This window comes from Ogataea polymorpha (assembly GCF_001664045.1).
Source record: "Ogataea polymorpha strain NCYC 495 leu1.1 chromosome Unknown OGAPOscaffold_2, whole genome shotgun sequence".
Classification (NCBI taxonomy): domain Eukaryota; kingdom Fungi; phylum Ascomycota; class Pichiomycetes; order Pichiales; family Pichiaceae; genus Ogataea; species Ogataea polymorpha.
In genome coordinates, this window is record NW_017264699.1 from 90,474 (window position 1) to 113,487 (window position 23,014).

At 47.0% G+C, this 23,014-nt stretch overlaps 16 protein-coding genes and 1 non-coding gene across 17 annotated transcripts; 8 read left to right on the forward strand and 9 right to left on the reverse strand.

Moving 5' to 3' along the window:
* Positions 1 to 37: 37 nt before the first annotated feature.
* OGAPODRAFT_15511 (uncharacterized protein) lies at positions 38 to 1,112 on the reverse strand. The gene has a single exon (XM_018353782.1). It carries the CDS (start codon positions 1,098 to 1,100, stop codon positions 120 to 122), a length of 981 nt encoding a protein of 326 aa, XP_018211901.1. The 5' UTR covers positions 1,101 to 1,112; the 3' UTR covers positions 38 to 119.
* Positions 1,113 to 1,220: 108 nt separating this feature from the next.
* OGAPODRAFT_15512 (uncharacterized protein) lies at positions 1,221 to 2,305 on the reverse strand. The gene has a single exon (XM_018353783.1). The coding sequence runs from the start codon at positions 2,256 to 2,258 to the stop codon at positions 1,332 to 1,334; it is 927 nt and encodes a 308-aa protein (XP_018211902.1). The 5' UTR covers positions 2,259 to 2,305; the 3' UTR covers positions 1,221 to 1,331.
* A 352-nt stretch (positions 2,306 to 2,657) lies between these two features.
* On the reverse strand, positions 2,658 to 4,823 carry OGAPODRAFT_15513 (uncharacterized protein). Its single transcript, XM_018353784.1, has one exon. The coding sequence runs from the start codon at positions 4,777 to 4,779 to the stop codon at positions 2,698 to 2,700; it is 2,082 nt and encodes a 693-aa protein (XP_018211903.1). The 5' UTR covers positions 4,780 to 4,823; the 3' UTR covers positions 2,658 to 2,697.
* OGAPODRAFT_92410 (uncharacterized protein) lies at positions 4,789 to 6,467 on the reverse strand (the record flags this gene model as incomplete). Its single annotated transcript, XM_018357153.1, has 1 exon — positions 4,789 to 6,467. The coding sequence occupies one exon, from the start codon at positions 6,465 to 6,467 to the stop codon at positions 4,938 to 4,940; it is 1,530 nt and encodes a 509-aa protein (XP_018211904.1). The 3' UTR covers positions 4,789 to 4,937.
* Positions 6,468 to 6,830: 363 nt separating this feature from the next.
* On the forward strand, positions 6,831 to 9,497 carry OGAPODRAFT_15514 (uncharacterized protein). Its single transcript, XM_018353785.1, has one exon. It carries the CDS (start codon positions 7,195 to 7,197, stop codon positions 8,986 to 8,988), a length of 1,794 nt encoding a protein of 597 aa, XP_018211905.1. The 5' UTR covers positions 6,831 to 7,194; the 3' UTR covers positions 8,989 to 9,497.
* OGAPODRAFT_15515 (uncharacterized protein) lies at positions 8,962 to 9,497 on the reverse strand. Its single transcript, XM_018353786.1, has one exon. It carries the CDS (start codon positions 9,485 to 9,487, stop codon positions 9,017 to 9,019), a length of 471 nt encoding a protein of 156 aa, XP_018211906.1. The 5' UTR covers positions 9,488 to 9,497; the 3' UTR covers positions 8,962 to 9,016.
* Positions 9,498 to 9,819: 322 nt separating this feature from the next.
* OGAPODRAFT_15517 (mitochondrial inner membrane transporter, exports 2-oxoadipate and 2-oxoglutarate from the mitochond) lies at positions 9,820 to 10,813 on the forward strand (the record flags this gene model as incomplete). Its single annotated transcript, XM_018353787.1, has 1 exon — positions 9,820 to 10,813. A coding segment is annotated over one exon (895 nt), but the record flags the coding sequence as incomplete, so codon positions are not given.
* A 158-nt stretch (positions 10,814 to 10,971) lies between these two features.
* Positions 10,972 to 12,027, forward strand: OGAPODRAFT_23093 (uncharacterized protein; the record flags this gene model as incomplete). The annotated part of the gene is made up of 1 exon (XM_018355234.1): positions 10,972 to 12,027. The coding sequence occupies one exon, from the start codon at positions 10,972 to 10,974 to the stop codon at positions 12,025 to 12,027; it is 1,056 nt and encodes a 351-aa protein (XP_018211908.1).
* Positions 12,028 to 12,059: 32 nt separating this feature from the next.
* Positions 12,060 to 13,003, reverse strand: OGAPODRAFT_23094 (uncharacterized protein; the record flags this gene model as incomplete). The annotated part of the gene is made up of 2 exons (XM_018355235.1): positions 12,060 to 12,668; positions 12,965 to 13,003. 2 exons carry the CDS (start codon positions 13,001 to 13,003, stop codon positions 12,060 to 12,062), a joined length of 648 nt encoding a protein of 215 aa, XP_018211909.1.
* OGAPODRAFT_t17 lies at positions 12,918 to 12,989 on the forward strand. The gene has a single exon. It is a non-coding gene; the product is annotated as a tRNA-Glu (tRNA).
* Positions 13,004 to 13,163: 160 nt separating the features above from the next.
* On the forward strand, positions 13,164 to 14,654 carry OGAPODRAFT_92413 (uncharacterized protein; the record flags this gene model as incomplete). Its single annotated transcript, XM_018357154.1, has 1 exon — positions 13,164 to 14,654. One exon carries the CDS (start codon positions 13,164 to 13,166, stop codon positions 14,652 to 14,654), a length of 1,491 nt encoding a protein of 496 aa, XP_018211910.1.
* A 215-nt stretch (positions 14,655 to 14,869) lies between these two features.
* Positions 14,870 to 17,885, forward strand: OGAPODRAFT_15520 (uncharacterized protein). Its single transcript, XM_018353788.1, has one exon. The coding sequence runs from the start codon at positions 14,919 to 14,921 to the stop codon at positions 17,775 to 17,777; it is 2,859 nt and encodes a 952-aa protein (XP_018211911.1). The 5' UTR covers positions 14,870 to 14,918; the 3' UTR covers positions 17,778 to 17,885.
* Positions 17,886 to 18,077: 192 nt separating this feature from the next.
* Positions 18,078 to 18,380, forward strand: OGAPODRAFT_6618 (uncharacterized protein; the record flags this gene model as incomplete). Its single annotated transcript, XM_018355813.1, has 1 exon — positions 18,078 to 18,380. The coding sequence occupies one exon, from the start codon at positions 18,078 to 18,080 to the stop codon at positions 18,378 to 18,380; it is 303 nt and encodes a 100-aa protein (XP_018211912.1).
* Positions 18,100 to 23,005, reverse strand: OGAPODRAFT_15521 (uncharacterized protein). Its single transcript, XM_018353789.1, has one exon. The coding sequence runs from the start codon at positions 22,973 to 22,975 to the stop codon at positions 21,491 to 21,493; it is 1,485 nt and encodes a 494-aa protein (XP_018211914.1). The 5' UTR covers positions 22,976 to 23,005; the 3' UTR covers positions 18,100 to 21,490.
* On the forward strand, positions 18,100 to 23,005 carry OGAPODRAFT_92416 (uncharacterized protein). The gene has a single exon (XM_018357155.1). It carries the CDS (start codon positions 18,626 to 18,628, stop codon positions 19,604 to 19,606), a length of 981 nt encoding a protein of 326 aa, XP_018211913.1. The 5' UTR covers positions 18,100 to 18,625; the 3' UTR covers positions 19,607 to 23,005.
* Positions 19,655 to 20,317, reverse strand: OGAPODRAFT_6620 (uncharacterized protein; the record flags this gene model as incomplete). Its single annotated transcript, XM_018355814.1, has 1 exon — positions 19,655 to 20,317. One exon carries the CDS (start codon positions 20,315 to 20,317, stop codon positions 19,655 to 19,657), a length of 663 nt encoding a protein of 220 aa, XP_018211915.1.
* OGAPODRAFT_46847 (uncharacterized protein) lies at positions 20,454 to 21,059 on the reverse strand (the record flags this gene model as incomplete). Its single annotated transcript, XM_018355531.1, has 1 exon — positions 20,454 to 21,059. The coding sequence occupies one exon, from the start codon at positions 21,057 to 21,059 to the stop codon at positions 20,454 to 20,456; it is 606 nt and encodes a 201-aa protein (XP_018211916.1).
* Positions 23,006 to 23,014: the final 9 nt, after the last annotated feature.

Below are 23,014 nucleotides of genomic sequence, written 5' to 3' on the forward strand. Positions count from 1 at the left end.
AGGGACCTCCAAAGAAGCTCGAAACGGCGGCGGATCGGGCAAACTTTTTTCTGGCATTCTGTACGGCAATACACGGCTTTATATGCCAAAAGTATGGACTTAACAATATAAACAAGGTCTCACTCCAGAACAGGATACATTTTGCCTGCATTGTCGAACGCATATTTGCGGTCCTTCCGATTGTCTCGGTATGGCTTTCCGTATCGATAGCCGACCTCCCCCACTTTTACATCAGTGAACTTGTAAGCGACCCGATCTCCCTCGTGCATAGGAGCAACAAACGTCTTGTGCACCTTCGTGTTGTTTGTCACGGACAAAGCGTGCTCCCCCTCTTCAGTGACCTTTCTGAGAGTCTCCGCTGCAGGTTCCAGTCCAAACTCTTTTGCTGCATCCACAGGGCCAAATGGCTCAGACTCGGCAATCGTCACGAAACGAGAGTGCAAAGTTTCGGAAGGAATTGGGATCTCTGTCAAGTTTTCACCGTGAGCTTCGGGGTCGAAAAGCGGGAATGCCTTGTACATGACGTCTGCGAACTTCTCCATAGTTGGGGTAATTTTCCCCTCCTCCTGGTACTGCATCTCGATCTGGTGCAGTTTGACCAATGCCTCAATTCTTTGAATTTTCATCTTGTACTTGACTGCAACTTCTAGAAGAGGTTTTCCCTCATCAAGAACCTCGCTTACAAGTTGTTTCTTCATGTCCTTGCTAACCATCGTATTGGTAACTGTAAATCTGTTGAGGGAAAATGGACGCAACTGATCTTTGGGTTCGGAAAGCGGACGTTCTTCGTAGGCCCCACCTTCCTCGGACTGTTCCGCAAAAAGCTTGGTTTTGCCTTCTGCAAAACGCCTGTCGATGTAGTTTGTCGAATGGTTTTGTTTGAGAAATGCAAATCTATTGTCGTAGTACTGGCCCTTGTAGTTCTTGTGTCCAAGAAACTCGTCCATCAGCTTTTTGAACACGGTCTGTTTTCTGCCGCCTCTCGACGGCGGAATGTAACCTTTTGTGGTATATGACGGATATGCCAAAACGCGGTTGTACCGCACTTGCGAGACGCGGACCACCTGCGCTTTGGGAGGCTGTGCTCTAAATGCCAACATCTAAACGTACGAGTGGTGAAGAAAAAAAGAATTTTCAGTCTCCAAAAACACCCTTGCACGGACAAAATTTCTTCCCTCTCTGCTTTTGGAACTACGGTAGCACATTGAATACTCATATAATACTTTTTTCAATTATTTATACCAATGCAGTTTTCCTTTTCGAAACCAAAAAGTAACCACTAACCCTTAAATGCAAAACGATGATGAAGTAGAAGTATAGTTACAGGACCCTTAGCACTTAACAAGGTCAATAACATCCAAGTAGACCTTTTCACACTGGGAGCCAATGTGCTGGTCGTACAGGTTGTAGAAGCTTCCGGACAGACACTGGTAGAACTCAGTAGTGTTTCCAATAGCCAATCTTCCCTCGTCAGTGATAGACCAGCCAGCAGCGTAGATGGCGCCAGCTTGTGGTGGAGGTCCGTCAAATTGGAACTGTCTATTAGCCACAATAGATCCGATTCTTCCCTGGGAGTCGGTCAAGATGGTGCCGTTCAGAGTCATGGAGAGAGCGTTTTCGTTCCAACAAGAAACGCTGTCAACTGGGTTTTCAGAATCGTTTTGGGCAGCGGCCTCAGCCGAGTTGGTGGCGGCGCCCGAAGCTTGCACTTGGCCGTCACTGATCTGGGAGGCTGCAGAAACTGTGTTCTTAGAGGTGGTAGCCTGGATCTGGCCATCGCCAATTTGAGTAACAACGGCAGCAGAAGAGGTGGTGGTGTCGGCCTGGATTTGACCGTCGCCGATCTGTGTGACAACACCAGCGGCAGAAGTGGTGGATGGAGTGGCAGTGGTGGCTTGGATTTGGCCGTCACCGATCTGAGTCACGACAGCAGCAGCGGAAGCTGTGCTGGTGGTGGCTTGGATCTGTCCGTCTCCAATTTGCGTGACAACAGCGGCGGTAGAGGTCGATGAAGGGGTAGCAGTGGTAGCTTGAATTTGTCCGTCTCCAATTTGAGTGACAACGTCTCTCTTAACCTTCTTGCCTCCCTCGGCAGTGACAGGGTTGATAGCAATTCCAAAAGTGTACGAGTAGTCTGTGATTGTACCGGCCAGAGAGCCCTCAGGGGTCAGGGTGCTCCATGGTTCGGATGGAACGTATGCGGCCATACCATTGAGAGCCAAACCGAGAGAACCGATGAGCGAGAGCTTGTGTTGCATTATATGTATTTATTGAAGGTGGAAAGATAATTCAACTGTCTTCTGATGCAGACTCGACTTGAGAAATGGCTCCTTTTATATTTCTCCCATGATCGGTGCAAATCAAATCTCATTTCCAATTTTAGCCTTAGAAAAACACCAATATGGGAGGCTGGTTTCTTGACAAGTGATGTCCATGTACACTTGAATTACCTGCATAAGTGAGAATATCATATTTCCTATAGTAGATAATTGTAAACACAAATCAAGTCCATATTTCCCGATTAGGACGAAATCTAAAGGGTCAGTTGGCGTGGGTTAAAAATAAAATTCTATTTAATGCGTCGCAATTATGTCGCTTTAGGTGCTGCAAACAAGCCACGGGCAGATTCTATGCATCGGTACCTGACAATCTTTCTAGTTTTAACCAACTTTTGATTTTAGCACATACAAACATATACTATAATTTCCGCAAAGTCTGGCTCGTCCGCTCGTAATTTTCTCGCTCCTCGACTGTGCCCCGATGTAGGTTTTGTTCGAAATCTGCAGAGTACTCGGCTTTGATTTTTGACGGCTCGTTGAGCATTTTCACCACCCCGTAGTAATGGTGGTAGATGTCGCCGCTGTACGATCCCAAGGTGGAATTGATGAAGAAGTCGCTCATCTTGAACGAGTCCGTGAGACCAATCACCAGCGGCCGGATCTCACGACAGAGGGTTCCAATCTTCTCCAGCACAGCCTTGAATGTGCTAGCCGAGACGATCGCAAACCGCAAAAATTGCGAACCAAACGCCTCAATGTTCGTCAGGGCAAACAGCTGAGCAAGCAACACCAAAGGGGTAACAATATCGCTATTGTCTTCGTTCAAGGTGTTTATTTTCTCAACCCATTTTGCCAGGATAAAGCGGCAGGCATAAAGCTTCGAAAGGGTCAGCTTCTCCGGGGCAATCGAGTCCCAGTCATTGTTCTCCTTGAGAGTCTCGATGCAATCAAGACTGAGCCTCAGAATAAGAGCATCAAATGCGGAAACCAGTTTTCCTAAATCCGTGATCGTGTCTGCTGCCAAAATTTCACCTGTCTCATCTGCCTTAGCCAAAAACTCGTATTCCCGGGAGGCTTTACCAGATTTCTTGAACGCCATCACCTTCTGCACAGTGATGCGTCCACTGTTCTGAGCAAGAATGTTATTGTCGCCCTCCCATGTACATTGCACAGCGTGATCCACATACCCCTTGGCAAAGCCGCTGTATGCCGAGTATCCGTGGCCGCCACACGCCTGTCTACATTCCTCGATCAGATTTAGACAGGTCCATGTACAGGTGGACTTGAGGGCAGCAGATTCGCCAAACAGTGCTTTGAGTGCGATTATTGCCTGTTGGAGCTGCTGGAAATCTCCTGACGCAACCCCTTCATCCAGTTTTTCCAGAGTTTGCTTGTAGGACAGCTGGATTGCATGAGATGCAATTGCCATACCGTATGTCCAGCTGAGATAAGGAAGCAGCCGTCTTTGGTGCAACGGATAGTTAATGAGCTGGTTCTCGATCTTCTGGCCCTTATTCGTGAACTGTCTCCGCCCAACAGAGTATCTCAATGCAATGGTTATGAATCTTTCGCTGGTCCGGAATGAGTCGGTCACCATTGTGACCCTCCCCCCCAGTAGGGCTCCGTACGCAAGCTGTGCCAGCGGCGGATCCAGCACTTCCCCATCATCGGTGATGCTGGTGTACTTCGAAAGCATGAACTTGCGAGGAATCTCCACATGGCTGAACTGTATCCATCCATTGTCAATACCGTCGCGCCCCATCTTTGCTCCAATGTCGCCAACACTAACACCCGGGTGAAGCACGTGTCTTGAGTCTCTCAAAGGGACGACAAACGTTTTGACTCCGTAATCTTTTCCGTCCACAATCAGCCGTGCGTAGCAAACAGTGTGTGTCGCAGAGTGGGCAGCGCCTCCAATCCACCACTTGGTCGCACCCACGTGGGGAGTGTTGATGACAAAAGTGTCTCGCTGCTTGTCATACGTGGCAGTGGTCTCCAAGGCAGCAACGTTGGATCCGTGCGCCAACTCTGTCATCGCAAAACACCCGTACACCCCGTTGATGCTCAGCGCGCCGCGTTCTATGGCCCAGTACTTGAACTGTTCCTCGGTCCCGTTGCCACGCACTGCCCCCAAGAAGAGGCCCAGATGAACCCCAATCCGAGTTCCGAGCTGGGGATCGACAACAGCAATCAGGTTCAGCCTATTCTGAAAGCGCGAGTAGTTGGGAGCATCGATTTCCATATACTGCGCCATGCGAGCAATCTTACGCGCTGTGATCTCCCGGTGCTCGTCTTTTGACAGATCATAGTATGCTGCTCCAGTGTTTAGCACCGGGTCACGCTCTAGCTGCTGCATCAGACGGAGTGTCTCGAGGGCTTCCTGCTCTGATCCTTCGATAAATCCATGCATTTTATTAATATCGAAGGTGGTTTTGAGCCGCTCCGACCAGATCAAATCCGCCGGGTTGGGCACCTTCACTTCTGGCATAGTCGAGTCCATTACTGAAATCGGGAGGGAATATTAAGGTCTATATAGCAGAGTCCATATCACATGCCGTACCCCACAGAAATATCACATGTGAGCAATAGAAATGACCCCACATATTTCGGTCTGCACAGCCCGCAAAAAAGGCCGACTCAATTTGCAAATCGCTAAAATTAATTTTCCTGGCTTTTTCTTTCCTTATTCTTGGCCTCGATTTTGGCTAGTGCTCTTAGACGCAGCGATGCACCGTATCTGATCATAAGCTCGTTGGCGAAAAATCCAATCCAAGAGACAAAGGCACTGATAGTAGCGGTCCAGCCGATTCCGATGTTGTTTATTTGGATCAGACAGGTAGCAGAAGCTACACATCCTCCCACAATGTATCTCGCAAAGTAGTTCGACGCGATGGCGTCACCTTTCAGCGAGGGAAGACAGTCCACACAATACGAGTTAATGGATGGGAAAGCAATTGTCTGTCCAACCGCGTAAAAAAACATGGAGACAATCGGCAAAGCCATGCCTCCTACCTTTTTCTGCAGCGACCAGCCGTATATGATCATAAAGACAGGCATGACAAATCCAAGAGAGTAAGAGGCACTTCTGAGACGGTCTTCAGGAATTCTTTCGCCACGTTTCTTCATCCAACGCTTGACTGTGAAATCTGCAAATCTGCCCCCGATTGGTCCTCCGAGAAGAAGTCCGCATCCAGGGGCCAAGTAAAACAGCGATCCAAGCACAGGGCTGTTGAGATTGAATCTTGGGTTGATCACGTGCCTGATAGGGGTCAAAAGGCCAAACATGTTGTACATGATAGAGGAGCTGATCACCCCCGCGATGATCAAGTTGACATATTGGAAAGCCAAAAGAACTCTAAATGGGTTGTACTTGACGAAAACAAACCTTTCCCCTGTTCTCTTGGCTATTTCCTTGGAGATCACCATTCTACTAGTCTCCTTGAGGAAGAGGACAATCATGAGAAGATTGATCACTCCTAATCCGGTGATGACGTAAAAAATAACTCTCCAGTGCGTGTACGTGATAATAATGCCACCTAACACCGGGCCAAAAGCAGGACCCAGTTGCGCTCCCATCAAGACCCAACTCATGGCTCTGCCACGCTCTTTTGGAACCTTGATATCTCCGATAATAGATCCGCCAACACTGAAACAACAAGTTCCAAAAAATGCATTCATCGCTCTGAAGACAAAAAACATAGCTAAATTTTGTGACTCAGCCGTGAGAATCGAGCTGATAGTGTAGCCCAATGAGCTGAGAATCATAATCGGCTTCTTGCCATAAAGCGACGCCAGCGGAGAAAGTATCATTGGCGAAATCGACATGAAGACGTTGTAGACTGCGTTCGAGACGTTGATCATTTGCGATGTAGTATTCAGGGCTTCGGCGACTTCTGGAATAGCAGGAGTGAATGCAAGATTAGAGATTGGGGACAAAAAGCATGTGAAACTGACGATGCCCACAAAGAGCGTCTTTGTTCGCTTTGAGAAACGGTCAAAAAAGGGATCATCATCGGCCAGCGGAGGCAAAGTCAGTGTTTTAGTCAGTTCCTTGGTCAGATGTAAACGGTCGTCTGGTTCTCCTTGGTCCTGCTCCTTATTTTCGAAAACGGGGAGTGGGTCGCTAATTTCTTCCAGAGAGTTCAGCGATAAGCTCGATCGCCTGTCTTCGACATCGGTATTGGCCATACCTGAAATTAAGACGGTCGATTTAACGTGCGCGATTTCTTTTTATATATCGATTTTTAAAGGTTTTTCATGAATCTTCTTTTTCGGTTTTTAGATGTTCGTAATTATCATAAATGCAGAGCAACTTTCTAAATACTAATTTGGGCAGATCTCTTCTCTCCCCTCATTAAAGGTCTGATGGGTGATTGAGATTGTACGAATCCCTTCAAGTGTGGCCTTTGTTGTGAGAGCAATTGGCTCTTAGATAAAGGTTCTCCGACAGTCTTGAGTTCCGTTAGCACAGATAGCGGTGGCTTTATAAACCTTATCGTGTATGATTTCGGGCTACCGACATTAGGGCCAGAGTCACTTACTCTGGCATGTACCTTATTTAGGTTAGTAAGGTCGATAGTCGCGTCGATAACGGGAAAAATCGGTTTGTGTTTCTTTGCAATCTGGTTCCCCTCCAGATTTTTCTACAAATGGATTCTTTACAGCCTTACATTGAGGCAACCATAGATTTCGAGGGCCAGAAGCTAGCTGAGAAAATATACTTGACATTGCTCACAACAGGAACTGTCTTGAGCTTGATAATTGGCTTTTCAGCGCAAAATCTTTCTCTTACAATATACGTGTTTCTATTAACTATCGTGTCCACTTTGATTATTGTTCTTCCTCCTTATTCCTTTTACAGAAAACACCCAATCACTTGGCTTGCGCCTGAAAAAGTTGACGTTTCCTATTAGATATGTCGTTGTTTCTTGGTTTTGATCTATCAACTCAACAATTGAAAGTGATTTCAATCTATTCAGACTTGAAACATCACAAAACATACAGGGTCGATTTTGACGAGGAACTTTCGAAATACGGCATCCGAAAAGGCGTTCTCACCAATGAAAGTGCCGGCGAGATTTTTGCCCCAGTTGAGATGTGGGTCGAGGCCTTAGAGCTGTGCTTTGAGAAGATGAAAAAAGACAACTTTCCGTTCAAGGATGTGCAAGCTATGAGCGGCTCATGTCAACAACACGGTTCCGTTTATTGGTCGAAACGTGCACCAGAACTGCTCGGATCGCTGTCGGCTGAAAAATCCTTAAAGGAGCAGCTCTGTCCTGAAGCATTCACATTCCAAACGTCTCCAAATTGGCAAGATCATTCTACCGGTCCAGAATTGAAAATTTTCGAAGATGCAGTCGGGGGTTGTCACAGATTAGCCCAGATCACGGGCTCCAGGGCTCATTACCGTTTTACCGGTACTCAAATCAGAAAACTTGCAAGCAGGGTCGACCCAAAAACTTACCATGAGACGTACCGGATATCACTTATTTCAAGCTTCTTGAGCTCTTTGCTATGCGGCAAGCTAACCTACATTGAAGAAAGCGATGGATGCGGCATGAATTTGTATGATATCTCGAAAGGAGAATACAATGAAGAGTTGCTGGCGGTGGCTGCCGGAGTTCATCCGAAGATAGACAACAGCTCTGAGTCGGAAACCAAAAAAGGTGTTGAGGAGTTGAAGCAGAAATTGGGTCCTCTCGAACCCGTTGGCTACAGAAACATTGGCCACGTCAGTAACTACTTTGTTGAGAAATTTGGCTTTTCTGCCTCTTGTAAGGTTTACTCGTTTACCGGAGACAACCTTGCAACTATCCTTGCTCTACCTCTCGGACCAAACGACACTCTGATCTCTATGGGAACCTCTACCACGGCTCTTCTAGTCACCAATGCCTACAAACCTTCTGAGAATTACCACATGTTCAAACATCCTACTCTGGAAGGTCATTACATGGGCATGCTGTGCTACTGTAATGGTGCCTTAGCTAGAGAGAATGTGAGGGATAAAATCAACGAAAAATATAATCAGCCCAAGAACTCTTGGGAGAAGTTTAACTCCATCTTAGACAATTCTGTTCCGCTGAACGGGAAGTATGAGCTAGGAATATATTTTCCTTTAGGCGAGATTATTCCAAATGCCAAACCCTGCGAGCGCCGGTTCAGATTTGATCCAGAAAGGAAAGAGTTACTGGAAGTGGAGTCCTGGTCGTTGGAAGAGGACGTCAACAGTATCATCGAGTCTCAGGCTTTGTCCTGCAGACTCAGAATGGGACCATTGCTTGCTTCAACCTCATCTCACAAGTTGGAGGACAAACATGGAGTTTTGCCCAAGCTAGCAAAATATGGCCAAATCCAGTCAGACGGTACTAAACACTCGACTGACGCTCTGCTTTGTCGCCCCAGTAAAGTATTTTACGTTGGCGGTTCCTCAAAAAATAAATCAATTGTCTCCAAGTATTGCGACATTTTGGGACCCGAAGACGGAAACTATAAGATTGACTTGAGCGATGCATGCGCTTTGGGTGGCTGCTTCAAAGCACTATGGTCTTTTGCCACCGAGTCCGGATCCGTGAAGGAAGATTACAACAAATGGCTCTCCGATAATTTCCATTGGGATGACGTTGAGAAGCTTGGAAATGCCACTCACTGGGACGACTATGTTGACGGAATTGGCATTCTGAGCTTGGCGGAGCAAAAATTAGAGTCTTAAGTTGATATATATAATGAATCGACGAATACTACATAGTTGGCTTGCGGTTGCCTCTCTTGGTCTTATAATCCTTGATTGCGCTCTTGATTGCATCTTCAGCCAACATGGAGCAATGCAACTTCACTGGAGGAAGAGAAAGCTCTTTTGCAATCATTGTGTTCTTGATGTTGGCAGCCTCTTCAAGAGTCATGCCCTTCACCAGTTCTGTGGCAAAGGACGAGGATGCAATGGCAGAACCGCAGCCAAACGTCTTGAACTTAACGTCTTCAATCACTCCGGTCTCATCATTAACTTTGATCTGCAACCTCATCACATCTCCGCAAGCAGGAGCACCGACGAGCCCGGTTCCGACATTTTTAAGATTTTTATCCATCGTTCCGACATTTCTTGGGTTCTGGTAATGGTCGATCACCTTTGGATGATAAAGTCTCCTGCTTGAAATGTTGGCAAGAGCCACTCTGGACTTGACACCTTGTCTCAATAAATTGCGGGCAAACATTTAGAAGTCTAAAAAAATAATTTGCCTATCTACATTAATTTATTTGGTCATCAAAATTGTGAAGGCGCAAATAGGAGGAAAAATCGAGAAAACCGTTACCCGGTTTGCCAATGGATAAGATTAGCCGACAGTGCTACGCACCACTACGCGAGATTTACAACAGCGATGACAACCTACCCCTCATCTACTGATAGCTATCGATTGCATAAATGGCACGCAAAATTCTGGAGCCACGATTCGCCCATTTTCATTGTCGTTGCGGTTAACCGATTTAATTATTCAGGTATATATATTCTTGAACAAATTTCTGCTTGACTCCTCAAAATATAAAATATGTCTGATCAACGGCCCTTGCCATTTGCCTATCAATTTCTTGCCGGTGCCATTGCCGGTGTCTCTGAGATTCTGGTCATGTACCCACTGGATGTGGTCAAGACGAGAATCCAGCTTCAAGTGGGTACTGGAGGTAAAGGAGAATATACGGGTATTATCGACTGTCTGACAAAAATCGTCAAGAATGAAGGACCTTCGAGACTCTACCGTGGTATTACTGCCCCAATTCTGATGGAGGCCCCAAAGAGGGCCACCAAGTTTGCCGCCAATGACGAATGGGGTAAAGTTTATAAGCGTGCTTTTGGTGTGAGTCAGATGACCCAACCTTTGTCTATCTTGACCGGAGCCACTGCTGGTGCGACTGAGTCGTTTGTTGTGGTCCCATTTGAGCTGGTGAAAATCAGGTTGCAGGACAAGACCTCGAAGTACAATGGTATGGGCGATGTTGTGAGACAGATAATCAAGAAAGAAGGTGTTCTGGCCCTCTACAACGGATTGGAAGCTACTATGTGGAGACACATTGTTTGGAATGCTGGTTATTTCGGTGTCATTTTCCAAGTCAGATCTCTTCTACCAGAGGCCAAGAATCCTACCCAGAAGACAACAAACGACCTCATTTCTGGAGCCATTGGTGGAACTGTGGGTACGTTGTTGAATACCCCATTTGATGTTGTCAAGTCAAGAATCCAGAACACCCCAGTTGTTGAAGGTGTTGTGAGAAAGTATAACTGGACTCTTCCGTCTCTGGCGTTGGTCATGAAGGAGGAAGGTTTCAGGGCTCTGTATAAGGGATTCTTGCCAAAAGTTCTTAGATTGGGTCCTGGAGGAGGAATTCTGCTGGTCGTTTTCACTCAAACCATGGACTTCTTCAGAGGTATCTATTATAAAGATTGAGCTTGAAACTCGGTGTTCCGAAAGAATTTTATGGAGTGCCATGGCAAGATCACCCGAAGCTACTGTGATTAATAGACTTGTAATCGATACTCATTTACCTATAGCCAGTAGCTGTTAACCGTGGTTAAAAAACTATACATATTTTTGTGGGGACTACATTGTTTTGCTTAAGCATTCCGTTTTATTTCCCTATTTACCCCATAAAATCTGTTTTTCCTCGAAATTTATCTCATCAGATTTTTTCCAAAACATCGGCCATGAACAATCCTTCTGCTGTTCTTACGAAAATTGGCGAAATTGTTATCGAGGATAGACCAATTCCTCAAATCAAAGATCCTCATTATGTTAAGATCGCCATAAAGTATACTGGGCTTTGTGGTTCCGACGTTCACTATTACCAACACGGCCGCGTTGGCTCTTTCATCGTGGAGAAACCAATGGTGTTGGGACATGAGTCATCCGGTGTTATTGTAGAGGTTGGTTCTGAAGTGAAAACTCTGAAGGTCGGTGACAGGGTTGCCTGCGAGCCGGGCATTCCCTCCAGATACTCTTATGAATACAAGAGTGGCAACTACAACTTGTGTCCGGAGATGGCTTTTGCTGCAACTCCTCCTTACGATGGAACTCTTTGTAGATACTATCTTCTTCCTGAGGATTTTTGTGTCAAACTGCCTGAAAACGTCTCATTGGAGGAAGGTGCGCTGGTTGAGCCCCTTTCTGTTGCCACTCACGCTACTAGGCTGGCCAAATTGACGATTGGTGATAACCTGGTTGTCTTTGGTGCTGGACCAATTGGATTGCTCTGTGCTGCTGTTGGACGGGCATTTGGTGCTAACAAGGTGTGCATTGTTGACATCGTCAGTGAGAAACTTGACTTTGCCGTTTCTAAAGGTTTTGCAACCCATGCCATCAATTCCAAAGATAAAACTTTTGAGGAGATTTTGGAGTTCATCCAAAATTCCTGGGACGGCGAACGCCCATCAGTGGCCATGGATGCTACCGGAAACCAGTACTGCATTGCAAATGCCATAAGGTTGCTCGAGAAAAAAGGAAGATACGTCCAGGTTGGTATGGGAAGACAGACCATGGACGGATTCCCTATTGCTGAGGTTGCAGAGAGAGAACTACTGATTACTGGGGTCTTCAGGTACACTGTTGATGACTACAAGATTGCTGTCAGCTTAATCGCCTCCTCGAAAGTGAACGTGAAGCCTTTGATCACCCATAGATTCAAGTTCGAGGACGTCAAAAAAGCTTACGACTTCAGCAAGGAAGGAAAGTCCATCAAAATTATGATTTCAGGCCCTGAATAATTAATTGTTCATGGGACTAGAGTATATACAGATCAGTCTTTATTGGATTCGTTTTGGTCGTGACCCTTTTTTCCTTGAGCTTCGGCTAGAATTTGCTCATGGGATGCATCGTGGGTAGCTTTAAAAAATGTATAGTGCAGAACAACATCCTCCACGTTTCTCATGGATGGATCCTGTGAGTACTCAGGGTCAATGAAGAAAAACAGCGGCATGTCCACCTCCTCCCCAGCATTCAACCTCTGCTCCTCGAAACAGAAACATTGGATCTTGTTGAAGTATGGTGCAATATGGTCTGGCGTCACACTGTAAGTCGCCATACCAGTGATATCCTTGTCTGATGTGTTTTTCGCCTTGTAGAATGCTAACGCTGTCTCTCCGGGAACCAAATACACTTCCCTCTGCTGAGGAACAAACTTCCACGGCAATAGACGTGACGTCTCTGCTGTGAATGAGACTCTTATTTTTCGATCAGTATCCACGGGGACTAATTTATCCGGGGTGATCTTGGAGGAGTCGGTCATTGGGGTACCACCCCAGCCAGTTTTCTGACAAACAACACGGTACAGGGGCACAGAGGCAAAAGAAAGAGTCAGAAAACCAAGGAAGAGCGAGAGTGAATAATTAGTCGCCGTTTGGCCTCTCTGCTTATTTCTGTTATTGTAATACTGATCGCGCAGCGCCTTGTACTCCTCCGGCGACAACCGAGGAAGCTCCTTTTTAGGCTGCGGCACTTCTGCAAGCAAACGGGTAGTGGCCGAAAAGAAACGGCACCCTATTTTATGAAGTCTAGTCATTAGCCGAGATTCAACTAATTTTCCTGAAAATTAGTTTTGAGTTATCCCATTTTAAAGACACTTGTATGTAGCGAGGGTTCCAACTCCTTGTAACTCTCCGATATAGTGTAACGGCTATCATGGTCCGCTTTCACCGGGCAGACCCGGGTTCGACTCCCGGTATCGGAATTGCAACGTTTCATTTTATTTTTTGCGCCTGTGGCCCTCGCCGCATCCTTTCGGCCAAGCCGCTTATAACAAAGGAATCGGTAAACTGCGCCGATATTTTCTGAGGCTGCGCGTAGGAGTACGAATTTTTAGGGCTGTGTTGCAAGAGAATATTGATTATCATCTTTTTGGTTAATGCGAAAGGCCGTGAATCAGCTTCTCCCGCATAAATCCTCGCGTATTCTGGGCGGGCCGCTTCAACCAAAAAATGCTGTGAAGGAGTTCTATATTGTTCTCGACAATCCCCACAAATTATACCGACCGGGGGAGGAGTTGAGTGGACAGATTATATTGATACTGAAGAAGAATGTGATGAATTTGATGATAAGTCTTTCTTTGGAAGGCCATATCAAGGTGAACTCCACATCGCCACTGCGTTCCGATAAAAAACAAAGTTTGTTCAATCACAAAATCCTTCTGTATGGCGATTCTGAAGAGACCGCACTCACGTTTGGAGAACATCGGTTTCCGTTTATTATCAAGCTACCCAAGCGGAACGCGTACACCAGCATTTCGTTCGAGAAGGGTGAAATTAAATACGGTCTGAAATGCACCATTGTTGAGCGAGATAACCCAGACGTTGTACTGGCAACGTCTGAAAAGATGTTCAGTATTGTCAAGCCCATCAACCTTGCGCTTTTGCCCGAACCTCAGCCCAAAATTCTCAGATTCAAGACCACAAAAGGTAAACTGAACAAATCACTGTCGTCGATATCGTCCACGTCGTCGCTTGCTTCGTCGGAATCCATGGAAGACAATCTCGACAGCGACGTCCAAATTAAGATGAACATTTCGTCAATGGGGTATTTGCGCGGCGAATCAATACCCGTTCGTTTGCACGTGAAGTGTCACAAGAAGATAGCCAACACAGAGGGAATAATAGTCACTCTGATAAGAATTTGTCGGCTGGATCTGGGTCAAGATTATGAGATTCAATCGTACAGAAAAGATCTCAGCCAGTCCATCGTCCCGCTAATTGTCGACCCTGTCACGCTGACAAGTGACATCTCGACAAGCCTGAGGGTCCCAGTCGATTGTTTCCCGACCATCACCGCGAATATGGTGAGTTTCCAGTATTACATCGAGGTCCTTGTAAACCTTTCAAATTCCAAGATACGAGCCACCCAGGTAGGGTTCATGGACGATGAGATTATCCAGAAAGACACATCCAACAATATCTACAACGTGGACAGGCTGAAGCGAACGAAAAATGTTCTTACACTCAACTCCGAAATTGTCATTGGTACAGAACGAAAGTCGAGGGTGCGTAGAAAAAGCCGTCATTCTTCTTCTGTCCCACAGACACCATGCACGTCCATAGATTCGCCGCTTTCTCCGCAGGATTCCAGTCCACCTTCGTCATCGCTACAATACTCCGCAATCCCGGAAAGTTCCCCGGTCAACGAAAAAGAGGTGCTTCGGCTGCGCGAGCAGGCATTGATGCCCAGTGAGCCCCCAACGGAGCTCAATGATCTGGACTATGCCCGCCCTCCGTCAGAGTTGCCTCCAATGCCTACCCCAGGACCTTCTGACGGCAACACTGGGGAGCAAAATAATGTACTTCTGGACGACGACACCGAATACGCCGCAGTACCGATATATACCGAGCCTTGGAACGAGAATTGACGTTCCAACTCCCTGAAATTTCACTGTGGTAGCTTAAAATTAGTGCGCTTAATAAAATTATTCGTGGCTGTGTCAAAAGCAATAGTGGTAGCAACTCACGCTGTTTTACCTTTGGACATGTGACATGTGAGACATTGATGTCATAATGAAATTGCTGCCTCTCAAAAAGAAAAGCCATATGGCAACCTTGCTCAGAGCAATAATGTGGAGACAGCTCTATATATAGTGTTGTGTCGTTCGGTTATACACTTTCTTATCTTTATCATGGCTGACTTGAAATCTAGTACACCAAAAGCTGAGTCTTGGACGAATCAGGCACAGCACAATGCGCACAATGCCTACGATAGGCTCTCTGGTTCCAAGGATACGCCAAGATCTGTGCAACATTCCAGTGTTCCTGGATCCTTTGACTTTGAGGAGAGAAAAGATTACTCCGCTGGAGACTCGAATTATACCTCGCAATCGCAGACTTACGACTCCACCTCACCGACCTTCAAGGCATCAGAAGGCGAAGCTCACGGAGAGCCTGCCGAACAGCCATCACTGGCCAACAAGCTGATGTCTGCCATTGGAATTGGTGGTAGCTCCGAAGGTGCAACCTCTCCTAAGGACAAGCCGTTGGCTGGCGAGGATGCCACCAAAAACTCCGTGTCGACTAAGACTCTTGAGAAACAGGTCGGAAAAGCACACAGCTATGTTGATAGCCAGGGAAACGAGTTTGAAGTTATTCCTACCGACAGAAATGTGAAATATTCTTCGCTAGTCGACCCTGTCGTCGACGAGAGAGATATTCGTGGAACCCAGGACAATATTAAGGGATTGTCTGACAAAGAAAGAGCCCGCAGACTTCCTGTCGAGCCCACCGACACAAAGAACGCCAACGACTCTCAGTCGAGTAGAGCTACTGCGGAAGCTGGGGCTGGTGCAGCTGCCGGCCACTATGGCTCTTCGAATACTCATACACACAGTGAACTTGACAACTCTGGATCTCACGGCAAGACTTTGAGCTCAGAACAAGGCTATGCAGGTCAAACCACCGATCACCAATTTGACGGCCGGAATCAGAAGTCTGACCTTGCTTCCAAACACGACACTACAGACAAGAATTTAGGTCCTCAAGTTCCTGGAGCGGGGGTTGGATCACTAGCCGGTGCACCAGGCCAGACATATCATCCTAAGCAGAGCCAGGTTCTAGAGACTCAAGAAGGCTATGGCTCGAATGCCCATGCATCAAAGCAGGAGAATGCCCGTGATAAGGGATATTCCAACACTGGGGCTACCACTGGGGCTGGCTCTGTGTCAGGTAAACCAACCAGCTACAATACCACCGAAGCCGCTGCTACAGACCCTGTCCATGGAGCCACTGCTCCTGCTGATCTGGGAGACTACAGACACCCAATTGGGGAGCAAGCCGGCAAAAGTACTCAAGGAACGTCCCATAAAGCTCATGACAAGTACAGTGACCTGAGCCAGAACACGACAGCCGCTTCCAAGTCGAATTCTGACCACCATAGTACTACCGAAACCGCTGCTGGAGTTTTTGCGGGTGCAGGTTTGGGAGCAACTGCTGGTCACCACGAAAAGTCGACAAGCAGCACCTCTGACTCGTCTGAACATGGTTCTGGCTCCGGAGCTGGCTCTAAGTCTGGTAAGTCTAGCAAATGGGGCAAGTCCAACAAGAAAAATGATGACAATACTGTCCAACACGGTACTGTCTACCAGGACGTGCACCATGACAGCTTTGCCACGAGAAACGCCGATCAGCTAAAGTCTGACTCCTCCAGGCTTTACGAAAGCGAGAAGAAGGGTCGGCCTGAGTTTGCCCAGAAACAAGCCGAGCTGGGCTACGAGACTGCCCACGGTGGATCGCATGCTGGAGGTGGTAAAGGAATAGGTGCCGGAATTGGCGCTGCTGTGGCTTCTGCTGTTGGTTACAAGGCCGCTTCCCACGACAGCAGCCACGGAAAGCAGCAGACCAAGCAGAACGACGCTTCGACTCAGGAATTGAGAGCCGCACCCGGTGTTACCAAGACGCAAAATGATCCATACGATAGCTCGTATAGCAGCCAGAGCCAGACCGACGATAAGGCGCCTGGCTCTTTGGACCCTAAGAACCCTCGAAAGCAGGTTGATTACGACAAAGTCGGCTCCCAGGCCAAGGACTTATCGCAGAAAGGTGGCCAACATCTCGACAAGTCCGGTCACGGTGAATACTCTGCCTATGCTACCGGTGCAGGAACCGCCATTGGCGCTGGTGCGGGTTATCTTGGTAGCAGAGAAGCTGGCAAAGATTCTGCCACACAAGCCAATGCCTCTGCTCAGAAAGACCCAGAGCTTGCCAAAGGTGGCTTTAGAGAAACGTTCCAGGGTGGAGACAACTCTCGGCACCACACTCAGAGGACCAACAAGTACACTGCTGGTGTTGGGGACACTGCGGGTCGCGACGAGCCGGAAACCAACAAGTACACTGCTGGCGTTGGTGGAGACGAGCCTCACTTGAGTTCTGGCTACACTGCCGGTGTTGGTGACACCCATCCGCACCATGCCAAGGACCAGTACACTGCGGGTGTGAGAGATGACAAGGAAACTCCATACACCGCAGGATTCTCTGACACCACAGGACAGAGCAAGTACGCCTCTGGATCTGATTATGGTGCAGCCGGTGGTGCAACTGGGGCAGGAATTGCCGCCAAGAGCCAAGGCAGCCCGAAGGACCACTTAGAAAGCCAAAGCCAGAGCTACGGAAAACAGGGAGCTTCTTATGGAGCTACCCAGCAAACGTCCACCGGCCAGAATGTTCATATTCCTGGCACCAGAGACAACCTTCCAACCCAGAATCGCGGTCAAGCTGCTCATGGAAACGAGTACCTGAATGAAGATCAGAACGCCTTGGCTAGCCGCGCCGCGGCAGCAGCTACTCAGGATAAACGTGGAGAATCTGGCGCTGCAGGTACGTCGGATCTCCGCCAATCCAGTAAGGCGCACCAGAAAGGCGACGAGGCTTATTCAGGACAGCCGCGCCAAGGTGAGTCTAACACGAAGATTTTAAATTATGACGAGTTCGAACAGGCACACCCACAAAAGGAGAAGTTGAGCACTAAAATTAAAAAGATCTTCAACTGATCCGCAAAGCCAAGAGTACCACTTTCTTTGTGTTTTGTTTTTTCCTCACGTATAGGATATGTGACTGAATATTACGATTGTATGAGTTAATAAGATTTGTAAACATTGCTGGATTTTTAATATTCGAACAATTTCTAGACACTTACGTCACACAAAACCGTTTTTTTCATGCACGATCGTGATTGATTATACATCATAAAGGCGAGCCACAAGGAAACAATATGTCCGAGGTGGATCCGAAGGCGTTTCGATAGCAATATAAAAGGATGCTTTCGCACCTGCGGAATGACAAGATCAATCATGGTGTCTAATAATTACGGCTACAAATCTACCAAGCAAAACTACACAGCAGGCATTCGGGACCGTTCCCGCAGCCCTGGATCCTCCAAATACACAGCAGGCATCGAAACAAGACATCAAGACGAACGCAACAGTTCCTACACTGCCGGTGTGAGGCCTACTCCAGCTCCAGCGCATGCAAAAGGCTACACCGCAGGCATTGGTGGAGGTGTTGCTCCACGAATAACCTCTGTCCACAGCTTCCTTTCCCCTCGGACCAGTCACTCGACATCGTTATCTGAGAAGTGGTTCCCTAGAACATGAGTTGTATGAGCAACATGATTAAATGAAGCATTTATGGCAGCTATGATGTGTAATGTATAAATTATAGATTTTGGTATTTTCCACAACAGATTCGGGTATCTCATCTCGCTTTGTAATATTTGCTAAGGCCTTGGTCCTGCAACCCACCCTGCCACCAGGACATTAGCTAGCTGTTGGTGTACGGATGTGCATTGCCAAAATAAAATAAAAGACAGCCAAACAAGATAAAACCTAATTTCAATTCGATGTCGTTCAAATTCCCCAAAGTGGATCTTTCGTCAATCCAGCAGTCTTTGCAACAAACGACTCAACATCTCACCTCAAGTTTGCAGGACAATCTAGTCAACTTGGAAAAGGAGGTTTCCACGCTCAACTCCAATATATCGCCCCTTCTCAAGCGGACCACGAGGTCTCTGCAGGAGCGTTTTGGGTCCATTGACGATATCTCGGAGCTGCCGCAGGAATACAAGGATCTGGAAAAACGAGTTGATAACTTGAAAGTTTTCTACAAAAAGGTGTTGACCATCACCCAGCAGTACGAAATTGAGAGTTATGACTATCCTCCGAACCTGAAAGAGTCCATCCATGATTACACAAAGTTAATCAATGAGAAGTTTACCGGTCTTTCGCAGGCTACGACCACATCGGAAGCGGAAGCTGTGCTGCTGGCATCATCAAAGGATCACACCCCGAAGACCTTTGCACACCAATTGGCCAAAGCTTGTCTAAGTGCAAACGAAGTTTTGTCTACCAGCGAAGAGGAATCGTCGTCCCTCTGCAAGGCGTTGCTCAAGATTAGCGAGTTCCAAACCAGAATCGGAGAGGAAAGACTGGAGCAAGATAAGTTGGTGATCACGGAGGTCAATGACAGAATCCGCAACACACTGAATGGCGATTTTTTGAACACTGCCAAGCTGAGAAAACAAGTGGAGACATCAAGGCTCAATTTTGACACCGTCAGAGCCGAGGTGAAGGCTGTGCAGCGTGGGGACGAGTCTGTCGAAATTCCGCCTGCGCTGTCCAAGAAACTGGAAAATGCCGAGGACGAGCTGGTCAGTGCCACAGAATCTGCTGTGGAATCGATGAAAACGCTGATCAAGCCAGTTGAAGGTTTAAATCTGTTGAAGTTGCTGATGAAAATTCAACTCAACTACCACAAGAACGTCGTTTCCGAGCTGTCGTCATTGGTCGACGAGCTTGACTCGTTACCTTTGGAAGACGACTAAGTATAATCTGAAATATCAATTAACGGAGTATACATACAAGCGTTTGGCCTAGTGGAGCGATCCGCACAAGGAGCTGTTTTTGTTGATTCCAAGTACAATAGACAAGCGGTTGAAGAAGATCTCTCCAAAAGCCATTCCGAGACAGATTGCGAAGAAGTAGAGCAGGACAAAGCTCATGGCTGCAAGCATTAATGCGTATCCAAACATCGTCGCAGTGAAGGCGATAAGTAGTCTAATAAAATCTCTTTTCAATTCCCCTAATCCCGGACAGAACGTCTGTCTGATGATCTTACCAAGGCCGAGGGAGTTGGCGCGCAGGGTTCCGCCACTAGAATCGGGTTTCTTGTCCTCTTCTGGATCACATGCACAATTGTCTATTTCTTGAATCAAGACCGCGTTCGTAAGGTTGTGGAACACCCGTTGTTCCAGATAAGCGCTCAGGAAGAATAAACCTCTGAAGAAAACGGCACCAAAGAAGAGCACACAGAAAATGCCAAAGGCCCCAGCTCCAGAGCTGGCACGCAAGGTGTGGAAAATTACCGGGTAGTGATTGTAATGGGTGGTCAGATAGTAGTTCATGCCCATGTCCATGGACATGTCCATATCCATAGAACTGGATGGAGATGCGGTAGCCATTGCCATGGAGCTAGTGGCAGAAGTCATAGACATGTCCATGTGGGACGAAGTGGAGGAGTCCATATCCATATTCATGATGAAGAACTAATATTCTGTAAATCGGGCTCTGAAAGCGAGCCTTTTTATATCTCTATGGACATCATGATATTTTTGGGTTTCTGCCAAAAATATTTGCTCGCGATGAATAAAATTTGCTCACACCCCGACACCTTCAATGTTTCTTTGGGGGACGGTTCATCTTGTTGCGAATCAGCCTTGTGTACAGCCATTCTATAGCGTCCTTAACCCCCTCACCTGTTATTGCGCTGACTGGAAGCACTCTTGAGTCTCTTGCGTTTAAATTTTCTGCGATCGGGTTGAATATTTCTTTGATATCCACTAACTCCAGTTTAGTCTCGTCTTCTCTATCCTGCTTGTTGGCCAGCATCAATATGGGCAGCCCTTCTATTAGTTCGTTGCTCATCACGCCGGTTAGAACGTTTGAACATTCCACCAGTCTTTCCTTGTCGCACGAATCAATGACAAATACAATAGCATGCGAATTCGAATAATATTCTGACCACAATTCTCGGAGGCTGTCTTGACCCCCAACATCCCAGAATTTCAGCAGAGTGCCATGAACTTGGATTGTGCCGACATTCTGACCCACGGTGGGAAGAATCCGCTCCGGCCGTAGCTCTTTGTAGTTTGGGACATAGATGGATTTGAGCTGTTCCAAGAAGGTTGTCTTGCCCGCATTATCCAGTCCCAAAATCAACACCGAGTACTCGTCTTTGCGCGTGTACGAGCTATAAAGACTTTGAGCCAGGTGGAACATGTATAATTAAATAAAAGATACAGGCGATCAAAAAACCAAAGCGACAGATCACGTCGATCGTCCAAAACCGCTTCGAAAAATTTATCAACCGAAACTATTCCTCATGAGATTGTCTTTTGTCGCATTGGGTAGGTCTGCATGGAAGGGTCCCTTTGTTGTGCCTTTACCGATTGCTGAGGCGAAGAAGAACGGTACGCCCATTAGAACGAATGCTAGATCGTGCACTATACTGCCTCAATTTGTGGGACTCAAATTTCAAGTCCACAACGGAAAAGACTATGTTCATATAAACATTACTGAAGACATGGTGGGATCTAAGCTCGGTGAGTTCTCCCACACTCGAAAACGGTTCAAATACACCCAGACGAAGAATAAATAACTTACTGTACATAGAATCGAAATGACAAAGTGCGTTCCAAATTTCGAGATGCTCATCTTTCCCTGCGTCCACTCATCATTTTGGACTCCCTCAGAGGACCTGTTCGATCAAGTATTGGCCATTTCCCCCAGCCGCCGAGCTTGATTACCAGGCATGTCGCATTGTCCATACCCCCAATACACTCAACAAACTGTACTACCTCCTGAGCGGCTTCCTTTGGCGTGCCCCGCAACGATCCCTTGTTATTTGTCGTGCTCATGATCACGTCGACCACCTCCTGATCGGAAAGCATGCTGGTCACACCGTCGCTAACAAGCACGAGGAAACACTCGTCCCCGCCAAAATCCAGGATGTTGGTCTTCTTTAAATAGTATTTATTGTCACGCTTGTACTTTTGGACTTTTCTCATATCGCCAATCAGGTATTCACTGATCTCTGGTTCAGCTGTGATGCCAATGTTTTTGGCTGTGAGGTCGCCGAACGACCGCGTGTTGGCGTAATTTGCAAAACGTTCTTCCCCGAAAGAGTCGGTCATCATTAGCCCTGCGCTGTATCTGGTCAGTCTGCGCGACTCGATAGGATTTGAAGGATGGTGGTCCTGGGTCAGACTCCTTGCCACGCCGTCCCTGTCACAGAGAATAGCACGTGTATCGCCCACATGCGCAATTACCAATCGACTCAGCACGTCTGGCTCGTAAAAATACCCGTTTAGATTCGACTTGTCCTTCTCTATGGTGTAAAAAAATGCAGATGTGGCTGTGGAGCCGGCGTTCAAAAGGTGAGAACGTTCCTTATGTTTAGCGTCATTAATCTTATCCTCGTAGTTCAGAAATTGGTAGTCGGTGTACAAAAACCCTAGCAGAAGCCGGATCTTGAAGAAATCTTCTCCAGAAACCATCTCCTTGAACTCTGGCAGATCCCAAAGTTTTTTCTCCTCTAGCTCTGGATCGCGGATAGTGTATTTACCTTCTGGCGATACTAGATAGCTTTCTAGCCCCATGCTGTTGATGAAATGCAGGTTTTTGCGACGTACCCAACGTCTCCAATATCCTCCAATCTCCTTCTGGTAGAATTTGAATAGCTTGTTGATGCTTTCGTCGCTAATGTTCATTCTCTCAATATTCTCCAACAAATGATTTCGCACATAAGTGCTGCCTTCAGTGCCGCCATGGCCGTCAAAAATGTTAAAGCTAAAAACCTTCTTGTGCTCAAAACGGTTTTTATACTCTGGCTCATCGATCTGTCCTATTCTTTTCTCCAGCTCCTCGTTTGCCTCTATCCCATCCGGAGATACCGTCCTCTGTTGGAAGTCTATATCCATGACTCCTACTTGATGTGAATCTTCGTTTGTCATACGATTGACTCTCGAGGTATAATAACCGTAATTTGCAGGCACTTTAAGCAAGTTAACATTGAACGTGATAAGCGAGTTCTGAGAGGAATTGGGAGCGATAATCGATAAATGCTGAGATAAACGTCTTACAAAACTCCCACTCGGCACTCTGTCCATGCCTGGCTTCCATAATCCTCGTCTCATTCTCAATAGCATACCCGGCCCATCGAAAACACAAATTTA

Excerpts from the sequence above, each read along its gene's own strand:
- OGAPODRAFT_15511 (XM_018353782.1), bottom strand. The coding sequence starts at position 1,100 with ATGTTGGCATTTAGAGCACAGCCTCCCAAAGCGCAGGTGGTCCGCGTC.
- OGAPODRAFT_15512 (XM_018353783.1), bottom strand. The coding sequence starts at position 2,258 with ATGCAACACAAGCTCTCGCTCATCGGTTCTCTCGGTTTGGCTCTCAAT.
- OGAPODRAFT_15513 (XM_018353784.1), bottom strand. The coding sequence starts at position 4,779 with ATGGACTCGACTATGCCAGAAGTGAAGGTGCCCAACCCGGCGGATTTG.
- OGAPODRAFT_15514 (XM_018353785.1), top strand. The coding sequence starts at position 7,195 with ATGTCGTTGTTTCTTGGTTTTGATCTATCAACTCAACAATTGAAAGTG.
- OGAPODRAFT_15515 (XM_018353786.1), bottom strand. The coding sequence starts at position 9,487 with ATGTTTGCCCGCAATTTATTGAGACAAGGTGTCAAGTCCAGAGTGGCT.
- OGAPODRAFT_15520 (XM_018353788.1), top strand. The coding sequence starts at position 14,919 with ATGGCTGACTTGAAATCTAGTACACCAAAAGCTGAGTCTTGGACGAAT.
- OGAPODRAFT_92416 (XM_018357155.1), top strand. The coding sequence starts at position 18,626 with ATGTCGTTCAAATTCCCCAAAGTGGATCTTTCGTCAATCCAGCAGTCT.
- OGAPODRAFT_15521 (XM_018353789.1), bottom strand. The coding sequence starts at position 22,975 with ATGAGACGAGGATTATGGAAGCCAGGCATGGACAGAGTGCCGAGTGGG.